The sequence below is a fragment of the Dipodomys ordii genome, unplaced genomic scaffold, assembly GCF_000151885.1.
Source record: "Dipodomys ordii isolate 6190 unplaced genomic scaffold, Dord_2.0 Scaffold40, whole genome shotgun sequence".
NCBI classification, from domain to species: domain Eukaryota; kingdom Metazoa; phylum Chordata; class Mammalia; order Rodentia; family Heteromyidae; genus Dipodomys; species Dipodomys ordii.
In genome coordinates this window covers 11103545-11116949 of record NW_012267256.1, presented here as the reverse complement: position 1 = coordinate 11116949, position 13405 = coordinate 11103545, and the positions used below count along the sequence as shown (strand labels likewise).

Here is a 13405-nt window from a genome sequence, read left to right as displayed (position 1 = left end):
CAAGCCCATGACCCATGGTGAAGGCTGTTAGTTTTTCATTGAGGCCCCCTTTACTGACCTATTGCTTTCAGATTCAGAGATACACAAGTAATTTATTCTCCTTCCCGGACACCCAACCTCCTACTTTGGCTAGGAGGTATGGACCAATGCTTGGCCAGGATGAGGGTATACTATATTCCTCCCTGCTTGCTTCACAACAACAAGACAATGTTAGGCGTTTACTCTGCAGAACATCTGTGGCTCAGGCCAAGCATAGAAATAATTTGAGATCTTATCCTTGATAGATTCCTTCCCAGGCTTTCTGTAAAGGACTACCCTTAAAACTCACATGGTACCCAGGAAATTTCCATGAAGACTCTTGTACACCAGTCCCATAAATGTCAGCAATTACTAAGCCCAATGGAGGCACTGTAACCTAGATCATCTTATTTCACAAATCCGTTGAATTTAATGTTTCCAAGCATGTATATTTTTTTGCAGAGCTATGTCATTTTTATGTACTCAGGAGATATATTCAGTTACCAGGAACAGAGGGAAAGCTCTGAAAAGTGTTCATTTTAGGATTCTACTTTCAATAATTCTCTTCTCGCTCCCCCCCCCCCACCTCCCAAAACACACATGCTCCATTCTATATCTGGGAAGTCTTTCTGAGGTTCCCTTTCTAAGCCTGCTACTACATGCATAGCACAGGACACGATATGGATATTTGCTTAGTAAAGTTTCATCCATTCTTCTATTCAGCAAATGCTCATCAAATGATCTCCTGAGAAGGTACCAAGAAGATGCCACTGGCTGTGAAAGAGTTTCTGTTTCCAAGTACAAACATAGCCTAATGATCTTAGATATAACAGAAGAGATAACAATTTACAGAGGGCATTAGAATTCAACAGACACACTGGACAGCAGTGGCTCATGCCTGTAATCCTTGCTACTCAGGAGTCTGAGCTCTGAGGATTGCAATTCAAAACCAGGCCAGGCAGGAGAGACTCCCTTTATCTCCAATAAACTACTCAGAAAAAGTCAGAAATGGTGCTGTGGCTCAAGTGGTAGAGCATTTGCTTTGAATAAAAGAAGCTCTCAGGGACAATGCCCAGGCCTTGAGTTCAAGCCCCTGGATCAGCCAAAAACAAAACAAGACAAAACAATTCAACAGACACTTTGAAGAAAGTGTCTGAGAGAAATGCATACAACATGTTTTAGAAATGCACAGAAGAACAGGTCAGGAATGGCTTGGTTTTGAAAGCCTTAGCCTTTGACTAGAGCCTTGGTGGAGAAGAATCTTGTAAGAACACACAGCAGGTGTGGAGCAAGGCAGCGATGTCTACAGTTGGCTTGTTCTTTGTTACCATGTATGCTGATGAGCCTGGCTTGCTTTCCATACTTTAAGAAAGCAAATAGCTAAGCAACTTCGACAGGCAGCACAACAAATGCATGTCATACTAAGCAATTATTGATCAGGGAGACATTTTTATGGTGTTTTGGGAGTAACTGAATTATATGCACTGATGTGTTTGAAGTTTAATTGTTTACCAGTTCACTGGGAGTAAAATATGGAGTAATAAAACAGATGCTACCCCATTCCTTGATATCCCTGCTCTCCTTGAGCTCGACCTTCCTTTAGAATCGCCTTTATCACCCAGAGTGAAAGACAGTCTGAAGGCTTTTATGATGCTGCCCATAACACTCATGAAATATTTCACTGACAATGCAAATAACCCCCGTAATAATAAATAGCATGTAAACAAGTTTAATTACTTAAGAATTTGACTTACCACTAAGAACATCAACAACATTCCGGAGTTAATCACCCCTTGATTCCATTTAGAGAAAATAACCTTTAAAAATACTTAATATCACTCAAAGGAGGCTAGGAAACATTAATCCACACAAAATCATCAAGATACATGGAAATTGGGTGAGAAACAAGACAAGATGGTATTGTGCTAGTCATTTTCTAAAACAAGGAGAATCAAAAACTTTGTTTTGTCAGTTGTGGGGCTTGAACTTTTAGGGCCTGCTTGCTAGCAACCTACCCCTTGAACCACAGGACCACTTCCACTTGTCTGGTGGTTAATTGGAGGTAAGAGTCTCATGGACTTTCCTCCCTACACTGGCTTCACACTGTGATCCTCAGATCTCAGCCTCCTGAGTAGTTAGGATTACAGGCATGAGCCACCAGCGCCTGGCTCCTGAAAAATTATTCTTTTTCAAGGAAAGCCCTCAAATTGATGCCAGAGACCTGAAAGATTAGAATGGTTATCTGTTCAAGGAATCTTTTAGACTAAGTAACAGACAAACATTTCAAATAAGGAAATATTTTTTCCCCAAAAGGCAATCATGCCTTTTACATTTCTATGTAATTTAAATCCTTTCCTATAAACTTAAAAAAATTCATACAACTTTCTTCTATCCTTCCTGGGCGGGCACTACTTGTCTGATTTAAAGATCTCAATGACTGAACTTGAATGGCAAATGTCCTATGGAACATTACGCCACTCCTCCACTCCAAAGTGGGATTCAAAACCATTACCACAGAGAGGGAGGCCATAAAAGCCTCTCTCCAGGTGTTATGGAGAAAGGTAATATCAGCCAGGAGATAATTGAGAGCTAAAAGAGCTACCTAAATCAATCCCTGAATGTGTGGTTTCAAATGACACGACTTAGAAGGCAAAGCGGCTTCAGTAAGCACAGGAAATATAGGCATCTGGAGTTGGCCAGTCACCTCTATGGCCAATGTGTATTCAAGGATATGGGACAGAGTTCTTGTTTTAGTCACTTGACATGCTAATGTACATGACTTTTCTGATGTTTAATAACTATCATGAATAGTCAATGTTGAACTATTTAGAGAATTGTTACTATATGCTACTATATATTTATTTCCCTTGAAAGGAATATTTTGGTTAAATTGGATTTTAACTACATAAACCCTTAAGTACAAACCTTATCATGTCCCAAATCTTATCTTTATTCCATGAATATACAGAGGAAAATCTACCGTAAATTATCAAATTACAAAAAGAACTTTGGACAACCTTGAGTTGTCTTCTTTGTATGTTTTCCTTTGCATATAATATTTTATTAATTTGACTAACTAAAATTATTTGTCAGATGAGCAAGAAGAAGGAGTCATATTATGTACTACTCTTTAATAATGTCATTAACAGCCAGTAGTTATGGAATTATTACAGTATACCAAGAAATCTTCCTTACATATATCAACTTATTTATTATATACAACAAAAGTTATAATGTAGGTATTATTAGTGTTGTTGTTTGTAGGGCTGGCATATACATCTAGTCAGTTAATCAGGGAGCTACTTTAATTCCTATGTCCCTAATGAGGAAATTAACGTACAAAGAAATAAGTAAGTTCACCTTGGGTCATATAGCTAGTGAGTAGTGGAGGTAGAATTTAAATCGCATAACATCATATTAAACCTCAGTTTAATGAGTTATTTCTTTGTGCCAGGCACTAGCCTAGATGTCTATCTGCTGCTTTTAAAGTGTAATTATAACACAGCCTTTTTGGAATACGGTTCTGTGATTTTGACAAATGCACATGGTTATGTAACTGCCACTTTAACACTATAATCAAGGCATAGCATGGTTCTAGAAGCCCTCAAAATTCTTCCAAGTTCTTCTGCAGCAAACGAATTTCTCCAAGCCAGAACCACTGGAAACCACTGACCTGTTTTCTGTTCCTATAACTTTACCTTTTCCAGAATGTCATGGAAATGGAACCATGCAAGGTGGTTCTGTAAATACTGTTAAAATTAAATTATTTTGGCTTTATGTCCCCATCATTTCTAGAATTTCTTCAGCGGAGTATTCTAAAAAAAAGAGTCATTTTTCTTCTTTAATATTCCAAGGATATAGGTGTTTTTTTTTTTTGGTCGGTCGTGGGGCTTGAACTCTGGGCCTGGGCGTTGTTCCTCAGCTCTTCAACTCAAGGCGAGCGCTCTACCACTTGAGCTACAGCGCCACTTCCAAATATTCCAAGGATAAAGCATTGCCCTGAGCAATGCAAAATATCATCTCAAAATAGAAAATAAATCTGAAAACCAAATTTAGTAAAATGGACCTTTCCATTTACTGTTCCTTCTCAGATGTTTTTGGAACATTAATATCCAGCAAGGACATCTAAGTATGACATTTAAAAGCTTGCGAACAGCTTGTTCTGAAATCTTTTACCTATTACCAGTAAAGCATAAGTTTACATGAATGCCTGGTGAGCCTGTCTTCTAATTGTATTAGGACAAAAGATAAATCGGCATCCAACTTTCTCTTACTAACTTTTCTAAATGATGCTTTGTCTCTCCTCCCAACTAATGAAGACACTACACATACTGACATCAGTCCAAAAAAATCAGCACAAGTTCACAGACAGGAGCTGGACAAAACCCAATTTCCAAAGTCTCATCATTTATTTATCCCAGAGATCAGTAACTTTGTCGTGAAGAGGAGAGATGAGGCTTCTGACCTTTGAGACACTAAGTCTTGTCAAAGATTCTCTGATGTGTCTCTAGTGTGTAGGCCCTAATTATCAGACTGCTCCTCTCCTACTTCTCAGCACACATGTGCACATGCACATACATGCATGTACACACCAGCATGCACACACATGCACACACACCCATCCACATGCTTGTATACCAAGTTGAAAATTTCAGTGTTCAGATGTGCTGTTACAATGTACAAAAAGATTATCACAAACTCAGGAAAGAAACGTTCTGGGACTTGAACTCAGGGCCTGGCCACTATTCCTGAGCTTTTTTTACTCAAGGCTGGTGCTCTACCACTTGAGCCACAGCTCCACTTCTGGCTTTTTTTTGGTAGATCATTGGAAATAAGAATCTCATGGACTGTCCTGCCTAGGGCTGGCTTTGAACTGTGATCCTTAGATCTCAGCTTCCTGAGCAGCTAGGATTAAAGGCGTGAGCCACTGGCACCTGGCTTAGAAAGGCTCTTTTAAAGGGAGGGTTAACCTATAAATTCTGGGTCACAAATTTTAATGACACCTTTGAATCTGAGACCAAGTTCCAATTCATTGCTCCCCTTCACTAGGAATTAAACAGAATAAAACAAGAAAACTCCTATTTTTTTTAAAAACCACCATTGTATTATATATAGTACACTAGTAGTTCATGCCTATGATCCTAGCTACCCAAAGACTGAGATCTTGAGATCTGAGGATCCACGTTTGAAAGCAGCCTAGGCAGAAAAGTCTAAGAGACCATTATCTCCAACTATCCAGCAAAAAGCCAGAAGTGGAGGTGCGGCTCAACTGGGAGAAACACTAGCTTTGAGTAGAAAAGCTAAGGGACAGCACCCAGACTGAGGTCAAGCCCCACTACTGGCAGAAAACAAAAGCTCAGAAAATGAACAGGAAACCTGCAGCTACAGCTCAATACATGCCTAGCACATGAGCACCCTGGCCTCCATCCCCTGTACTGCCACAAACAAACAGAACACTGACATAAACGACAGGCTTTAAAGAATACTACTCAATCAGCATTGGCCCACCCATCACAACAAATGCACCTTTAAGGCATCAAGATGTGAACACAGGAAGCAGGTGTGAGGTGGGGGGGATGGGGAGGGAATAGCAGAGATAGCTTAGCACTTCCTACTCCATTTTTCTATAAGCCTAAAACGGTCCCCAAACTGTATTAACATGGAAGAAAAAAACCCACAAGAAGTCCAGCGATCTACAAATTACATTTGCATAGAAAGGGGTGGAGGGGGAAAGCAACTTACTTCCGGTTCACAATCAGCCACTCCCGAATATACGTCTGAATACAGTCCCTGACATGAGGATCCAATTCAACCCTAATTAGATGGAAAAGGAAACAAAAACAGGTTAGCACCAGGCCAAAGCAACAAGGCATGCCCCATGATGATTCAAATCCATGTCAAGGAGATCGTAAGGATGCTCTTTCCTGAGGTGATAAGTATTTCTTCTTGACAAGACAAACATGCTAGCACTTTATGCTTTGTGGGTTTTCTTTATTATAGAGGATGGTTAAAGGATACCTAATACCTGAAGGCAGGAAAGACACCAAGACAGGGCAGAACAAGCTGTAATTAAATACCAGTCCCAAAGAAAAAGTACAAATACACATGTCTAGCAGAGGTAATGTCTTGTGCGAGTATAACTTTGTTAGGACATGTACATTCTTTTAGAAAACCAAGAAGCAGAGCTGTCTTGGGCTAATTGAATGACTGATGGACTGAAGACTTGGCTCTGGTTACTGGTCACTAATTCTCAGGAGTGCTGTTACTACTCACTTAAAAAATCACCATAAAAGCTGGGTGTTGGTAGCTCACACCTATAATCCCAGCTACTCACTCAGGAAGCTGAGATCTGAGGAGCTCAGTTTGAAGCCAGCTGGGGTACAACAAGTCTGTTAGACTCTTATTTCCACTAAACTACCAAAAAAAAAAATCCAGAAGTAGAGCTCTGGCTCCTATGGTAGAACACTAGCCTTGAACAAAAGCAGCTCAGGGACAGCCAGCACCCAGGCCCAGCGTTCAAAACCCAGAACTGGCCCAAGCACACAAAAATTCATACTCTTCATGGGTTTCCAATCTCGGCATCAGAAATAACAGCAGTAGCCAGGCTTTCTGCTGAGGTTTCAAGGTTATTAATACTTCAGAGATTAAGAGGTGTAATGCTACCAGTCTTAGTTTTCTCAGTTGTGTGCATATGAAATGTCCCCCAACACCGCAGGTGATCAAGTCTTAGTCTCCAGCTTGGTGTTACCGAAGGACGGTAGAACTTTAAGATGGAAGGTCATGCCCTTGAGGAGGAGGATGGTCTTTTCCTCTCAGTGTCTTTTGCAACCTGATCATGAGGTGAATGAGTCTTCTCTGCTGCCATAGACTCAAGGCAACAAGGTGAGTTGGTCACAGACTGAAATCTGCAGAACAAGCCCAAATACACCTTTTCTCTTTATCTGGCAGCACTAGGGTTTGAACTTAGGGCCTTGTGCAGGCAGGTACTCTACCATTTGAGCAATACCTCCAGCCCTTTTAATTTTTTTTTCCTAAATAGGGTCTCACATGATGCCCTGGCTGGCCAGGGACTCAATCCTCCTACTTATACTTCTTACATAGCTGGGATAATAATAGGTGCATATCACTATGTCCAGCTTTTCAAATCTTGGTGGAGGTGGGGGAAGGTCTCACAAAAAGTTTGTGAGACTTAGGTAGGCCTGGAGTGATGATCTTCCCAATCTCAACCTCCTGAATTGCTAAGGATTATTGGTGTGAACCATTGTGGCTGATTCAATCTTCCTCCCTCCCTCCCTCCCTCCCTTTCTCCTTCCTTCCTTCCTTCCTTCTTTCTCTCTCCACTCCCCCCTCCCCCAATCTGTGCTATTACTAGGGCTTAAACTCTGGGCCTGAGTGCTATTCCTTAGCTTTTTTTTTCATTCAAGGTTGGTACTCTACCACTTGAATCATAGCTCGACTTCTGACATGTTGGTGGTTAATGGGAGATAGAAGTCTGGAGTTGGCTTCAAACCTCAATCCATTCAGCCTCCTCAGTGGCTAGGATTACAGGCATGAGCCACCAGCATGCAGAAGATATTTCTTCTCAGGTTTTGTTACAGTAAAGGAAAGCTAACACAGGCAATAAGAACAGAACCCAACTATGGACCTGCTTTCAGTATGAACTCAAATACTGTGAAGGTCAGGCACCTGATCTCTCATTCCTGACTGTCCAAGTCCCAGATTTATCCTTTACTAGCTCTGTGATATTAGGTCAGCCATTCGACCGTTCTGTGCCTCAGTGGTAGTAGTAATATGAATGTCTCATTTAGACACTTGTAATGGAGATTAAATTACTTTGTGATTGGATAAGCATCTGGCATGCAATAAGAAGTATATGTACATTTACTATATACACAGCCACTTTCCATGTGTTCATTCAGTTAATTCCTCATCAACCCTGGAAGAATAGCATGATGGGAATTATGCTCCAATTCCCACAGCAAGTGGTAGGGTTGGGCCTCAGCAACAGGGCCCAAGGCTTATAACACTCCCTTAGCTCAGCAAGAGGCCCAGGTGTTCCTGTGAGTACTCGTAGTCATGGTGACCAGGCTGCCTTCCCCTCCCCTCCCCCCCTCACCACTTTGCTCATACAGAAAGCTTTGGCAAGAAAGTCATCAGACAGTTGATGAGCTGCTAGCTCTACATGTTAGCACCAAGACATAATCATACTCCCCCAAAAACAATCTTTGCGGGGGGGTGGTGGTGGAATTTGCCTCTTCATCAAATTTTTAAAAACAAACCCTTTTCTCTAAATTTATGGTAACTATTTGGAAGAGATTTTTGTCTCTCCCTCTCCTCCTCCCCCCTCCCCCCGTTAAGATTCTGGCCATATTGTACACAAAGAAATAAAATGAAATGGCTCTCTACCAAAGGTGTAAATTTTGTGTGTTCCCTACATTACTGTCACATAATGGACCAATGACAGGGAAGGGAAAGTTCTTAAGGGCGACAATGACTTGTTTTCTAGGGAACAAGTACACCTGAACCATGAGATTTGTACCAAGGGCTAGCTCCCCTGTGAGGCTAAGAACTGACTGAGCAAGAAGGCTAAGGGACTAAGATCACCATCTTCCTTAAACCTATGAGCAAATCCAAACTACAGCCTGGCATATCTGGGTAATGAGGATAGAGGCTGTGGTTCTGTTTTTGCTTTGGGTTTTGTTTTGATGATCGATGGGCTTCCCTTCTGCTTTGCTCCCGGACAAAACTTTCTGCAAGATCAGAGATCTTCCTTTCTTATCTTTTTATCTCAGTGTCCAGCATATAGTAGGTGCTCAGGAAATACTTAGGAGCTTGTTTCTAGCTTGATCCTGTCTCCTGTATGGGAATGCTTGTGAATGGAGATGCTTCAGTGATTATTATGAAAACTCTTGTTTTCATATAAACAGAGCAGCGTTTTTTTACCATGAGGCTTCCTGAGGTCACGTGACTCACCCAAAGTCACTGATTGGCACCTGGGCAGTCTGGCAGCAGCATGTTTAGTCTCTTCTGCCTTAAAAGAATGTGTTCCCTCTGGGGACTAGTGGCTCATGCTTGTAATCCTAGCCACTCAGGAAGCTTAGATCTGAGGACTGTGGTTCAAAGCCAGCCTTGGCAGGGAAGTCCGTGAGGCTGTTAATCTCTAATTAACTACCAGAAAGACAGAGTGGAGCTGTGGCTCAAGTGTAGAGCACTAGCCTTGAGCAACAAAGTTCAGGGATAGTGCCTAGGTCCTGAGTTCAAGCCCCAGGACTGGCATAAACAAATAAAGAAATAGGGAGTTACCTCTTTACCCACTGCATCTCCTGACCTGGCTTAGTCCCTGCAACGTTTTCCAAAGCACTCAATTTGGCTCAATCCTCAGCATCACAGAAACCAAACAAAAATGCTGCCCAGATGCAGGTAGCAATACTATGCATTGTCTTGGATTATCAAAATGGATCGAGTCATTTTAGGGTTTCTTTTTAAAAGATGTTTAGCATGGGGGCACCTTCCCCTTCCCAATAACAGCCACAGTCATCACAATTGCATCAGTAATGTAAGGAAATGATTTACCCTTCCTCAGGCAGAGAGGGCTGCAAGGTCCGACAATCCTTGGGCGTGAATGCAACATCCAAGTCGTCATCGGTGAAGTCTCCCAGCTCCTGGACCAGCTCCACCTCCAGGCTGTTCAGGTGTGTCATCAGAAGTCCTTCAAAGTCCACTGGCTCCACGGGGTCATAAAACGGAGGCTGGGGGGCGGGGAGGTTAGGGAGAGATCAGTCTGTGCCACTTTGTGGGGGCGCATGCACAGCAATCAGAAGTGTTCAGCTCCCCTTCAACTGAGTGTCTCACTCCTAGCCTACAGCAAAGTGACTCTGGAGAAGCTGTCAAACTCAGACACGGTGATGGAGGGAAGGCAAGGAACGCAGCAGTGGAAAGTCAAGTCGTAACACGATGAGTAATTAAAATCACACCCCAAGGCAGAATCTTCTCTGCCTAATTGCAGCTTGATGGGGAATCCTTAGGAGATCCAAGATGAGATCACGGGGTTTTGTGGCATTTTTTTGTAACTTCTCCTGCAAAAGCTCTCTCAGGCCATGTTTTGTTTACCCCAACCCAGCACAGTAAGGGATGGAGGCAATTTTCCAGAAATTCAGGCAAATTCAACGCTCCTCTGGCACATAGGTGGAGTTTCAGTGTTTCCTTTGGCCTGAGCTACCCTCTGCGTTGGAGAAGCCAACACTGGAGACATACTCAGAGCCCACAGTGACTTAGAAGCACTGGTGGGCTGGAAGAAATTTTTACTGAACTGCAGCTAAGGGACTGAATTCAGGGCCATCTGCTGAGTGCTCTAATGGCTAAATTTACTCACCTTGAAAACATGCTCTCTTGGTTCATTTTATCCTTCCATGGAGCAAGAAGGAAGGAATGCAGAAAGGAGGATATGCAATTGAAGCAACATTGTTCTTTAAGAAGATAACGTTAAGATGAGGCAGCACTTTGTCAATCCTCAGTTAAAACAAATATCCCTTTTTATCTGTGAAATCCAGAGACTTAGAAGCCACTGCCTTAAGGAGTAAGAGAATCCCTAATGTCAAGTAGATCTGTATAGTAATAACAATAGTAGCAGCAGCAGCAGCAGCAGAATAACAACAATAATAATAGCCAGGCACTGGTGGCTAAATCCTAAGTGTAATCCTAGCTATTCAGGATACTGAGATTGAAGCCATCCCAGGCAGATGAATCTCAGAGCTCTCATTTTCCATTAGGCAGCAAAAACAAGAGATGGAGGTATGGTTCAAGTGGTAGAGTACCAGCCATGATCCAAGAGCCAAGTGAGTGAATGAGGCCCTGAATTCAAGTCCCACATACTAGAGTTTGCACACACACACACACACACACACACACACACACACGCACACACTGTGAGGCTGTTCTGGGGTGTTCACTTATGGCAGGCTATTACTAATGGGCTCTACCAGCAGCCCAAAAGACCAACAAAACAAGAACCCCCAACTCTTGAGTGCACTTCTGTGCTGTGAGAGAAGGCAGATGTGAATGAAGGGTGTGCTAACAAATCGCTTTTGCCCATCGCCTCACCCTCATGTCAGTAAGGGCATCAAGTAGGAAAAGAAGAACAAGCCAGGTACTGGTGGCTCATGCTTGTAATCCTAGCTACTCAGGAGGCTGAGATCTGAGGATCACGGTTCAAAGCCAGCCCGGGCAGGAAAGTCCATGAGACTCTTATCTCCAATTAACTACCAGAAAACGGGAAGTGGCGCTGTGGCTCAGGTGGCAGAATGTTCACCATGAGCTGAAGAGTTCAAGGACAGCGTCTAGGCCCAGAGTTCAAGCCCCATGACCAACCAAAAACAGAAAAAAAAGAAAAGAGGAACAAAAATGCTATGGAAGAAGTGATGCACTTTGAGATTAGCTGATGGGAATAAGGCTAGCCTGTTCCCTGACCACCCTTGCTGTTCCTGGTAGAAACAGAAAGATGACAACCGTGGGGGAGGGGACAGTCACCCTGTGTCTAGGTCATCTATACTACTTGTCTGGATCCTTGCAGGTGTCAGAATACAGGCAATTACAAAGGGGACAGAGGAGACGTACAAAGGGAAACTCCAGAAGTAGAGAGCAAAGCATCCCCTGTTCATTCCAGATGGTATGAGAAAGGTCAGAGAAGTTTCCCTTGGTTCTGATGGGGGGGGGAGTCAGCGGAGGAGAGAACGTGGTGCTCACAAAGGCCTGTCCCGAGGCCTGCAGGGCTGAAAGAACCACAGAAGAGTCTCTGTAGGAGCCAGGTACAGACTGAATTTGCAGAAGGATACTGCAAGGCCTACAGAACAATGGGCATTCTCTATGCATGGAGCATTTAAACCTACTATGCACACCCACAGAACATGCCCCAAGGTAGATGCCCAGCCCTGCCAACTACCATGCAGAGGCAAGTTTACCTTCAAATAATTCCTATAGGAAATTGTGAGAACTGTGGTTTTATCTCCTATCATATTACTATAAAGTCCTTAGTTACTAAAGTAACCAGTATTGAGCATTTGCTGCATCTTCTATGGACATTATATCATTCACCTTTTCCAAAAACCTTTCTAGAACCTGAAGAAATATGCTTTCTTAACTAAGCTCATTTTACAGATGAAAGGCCCAGAGATTTAATCATTTGCCCAGGGTTACATGCTTATGAATTTCAATCTTCACAGTCACGTTCTTAAACACTTAACATTTTTTTATTAATTTCTTTTATTACTGTCTTTTCTATTTCTTCTTTTCTTTTATGGGCCTTTCAGGGAATCTGTATTTCTTGAGGCAATTAAAACACAAGGCAACAGTAACTATGTTTAAAAAGCATGTCAAAATAAATGCCTTCAACACTCCCCACAAATTCTGTTGCAAATGTATCATGAGATTATCTGCTCAAACACAGAATAAGTAAATGATAAACACAAATGAGTTATGAAGAATGTCAATTTCTCAAGCAGAAGCACTGGAAATATGCACTTGAGAATTACACTGAAGCGCAGTTTTAAGCAAGGGGGTATGAGTTGTGTGTAAATAGACACTTCAAGGAAAAATGACATTTGTGTACAACTATCAGGAAAAAAATGTTCAGTTTCAGCCAAAGTGTAACACTCCTCATATTCCTGGAATCTAAGGCTACAGATAGTGAAAACAAGCAGGCTCTAACTGCCATCTCTTATCTTCAGAACCAGCTACTCAAAGACCAAAAGCAAAGCACAACCTACTCTCTCCCTCCGTCATTATCTGCTGAGCATCTACTAAGTGCAATCACTGAGTGGGCTTTGGCATACAAGGGGGGGTCCAGTTGGGTGTCCTCATGGAACTATATGCTAGTCAACCATGAGATGAGAATTTTGACCTGTTCACATATAAATAACGCCACCTTTGGGGAGTACATTGACAAAAAGCAGAGCCTGGAGTTCTAACGAGTCATTAGACTACAATCTGGAGAATTGTGGTTTGAAGCAAGCCTATGCAACAATCAACAAACACACACACACAAAAAAAACAAAAAACACCGAACTTCATTTCCAGTTAACCATCAAAAAGCCAAACTGTAGGCTCAAGCGGAACAGCATTAGCTATAAGCAAGAAAGCCAAGAACTGGTGGCTCACACCTGTAATCCTAGGAGGCTGAGATCTGAGGATTGCAGTTCAAAGCCAGCCCTGACAGGAAACTCCATGACACTCATCTCTAATAAACCACCAGACATTCTCTAATCTAGGAATGGGAGCTTGCAGCCTGCAGGCTGTATACGGTCTTAGGGATCATCTGCTATGTGACAGAACAGAAATATACACTTCTCATGGGCTGTCCATAGCCCAACTGCCTGCACGGACACAGCCCAAG

The 13405-nt window shown here is 42.4% G+C and overlaps 1 protein-coding gene across 4 annotated transcripts in view; it reads right to left on the bottom strand.

Annotated features, from left to right (window-relative positions):
* The window catches only part of Dock8 (dedicator of cytokinesis 8), a 178872-nt gene that overhangs the window by 117485 nt on the left and 47982 nt on the right, over window positions 1-13405 (bottom strand). For all 4 annotated transcript variants that reach the window (XM_013018441.1, XM_013018443.1, XM_013018442.1 and 1 more), the window contains 2 exons: window positions 9592-9767; window positions 5761-5832 (listed from right to left, as the gene is read on the bottom strand). In XM_013018441.1, coding sequence (XP_012873895.1) covers window positions 5761-5832; window positions 9592-9767 — 248 coding nt within the window. The remainder of the gene's footprint in view (window positions 1-5760; window positions 5833-9591; window positions 9768-13405) is intronic.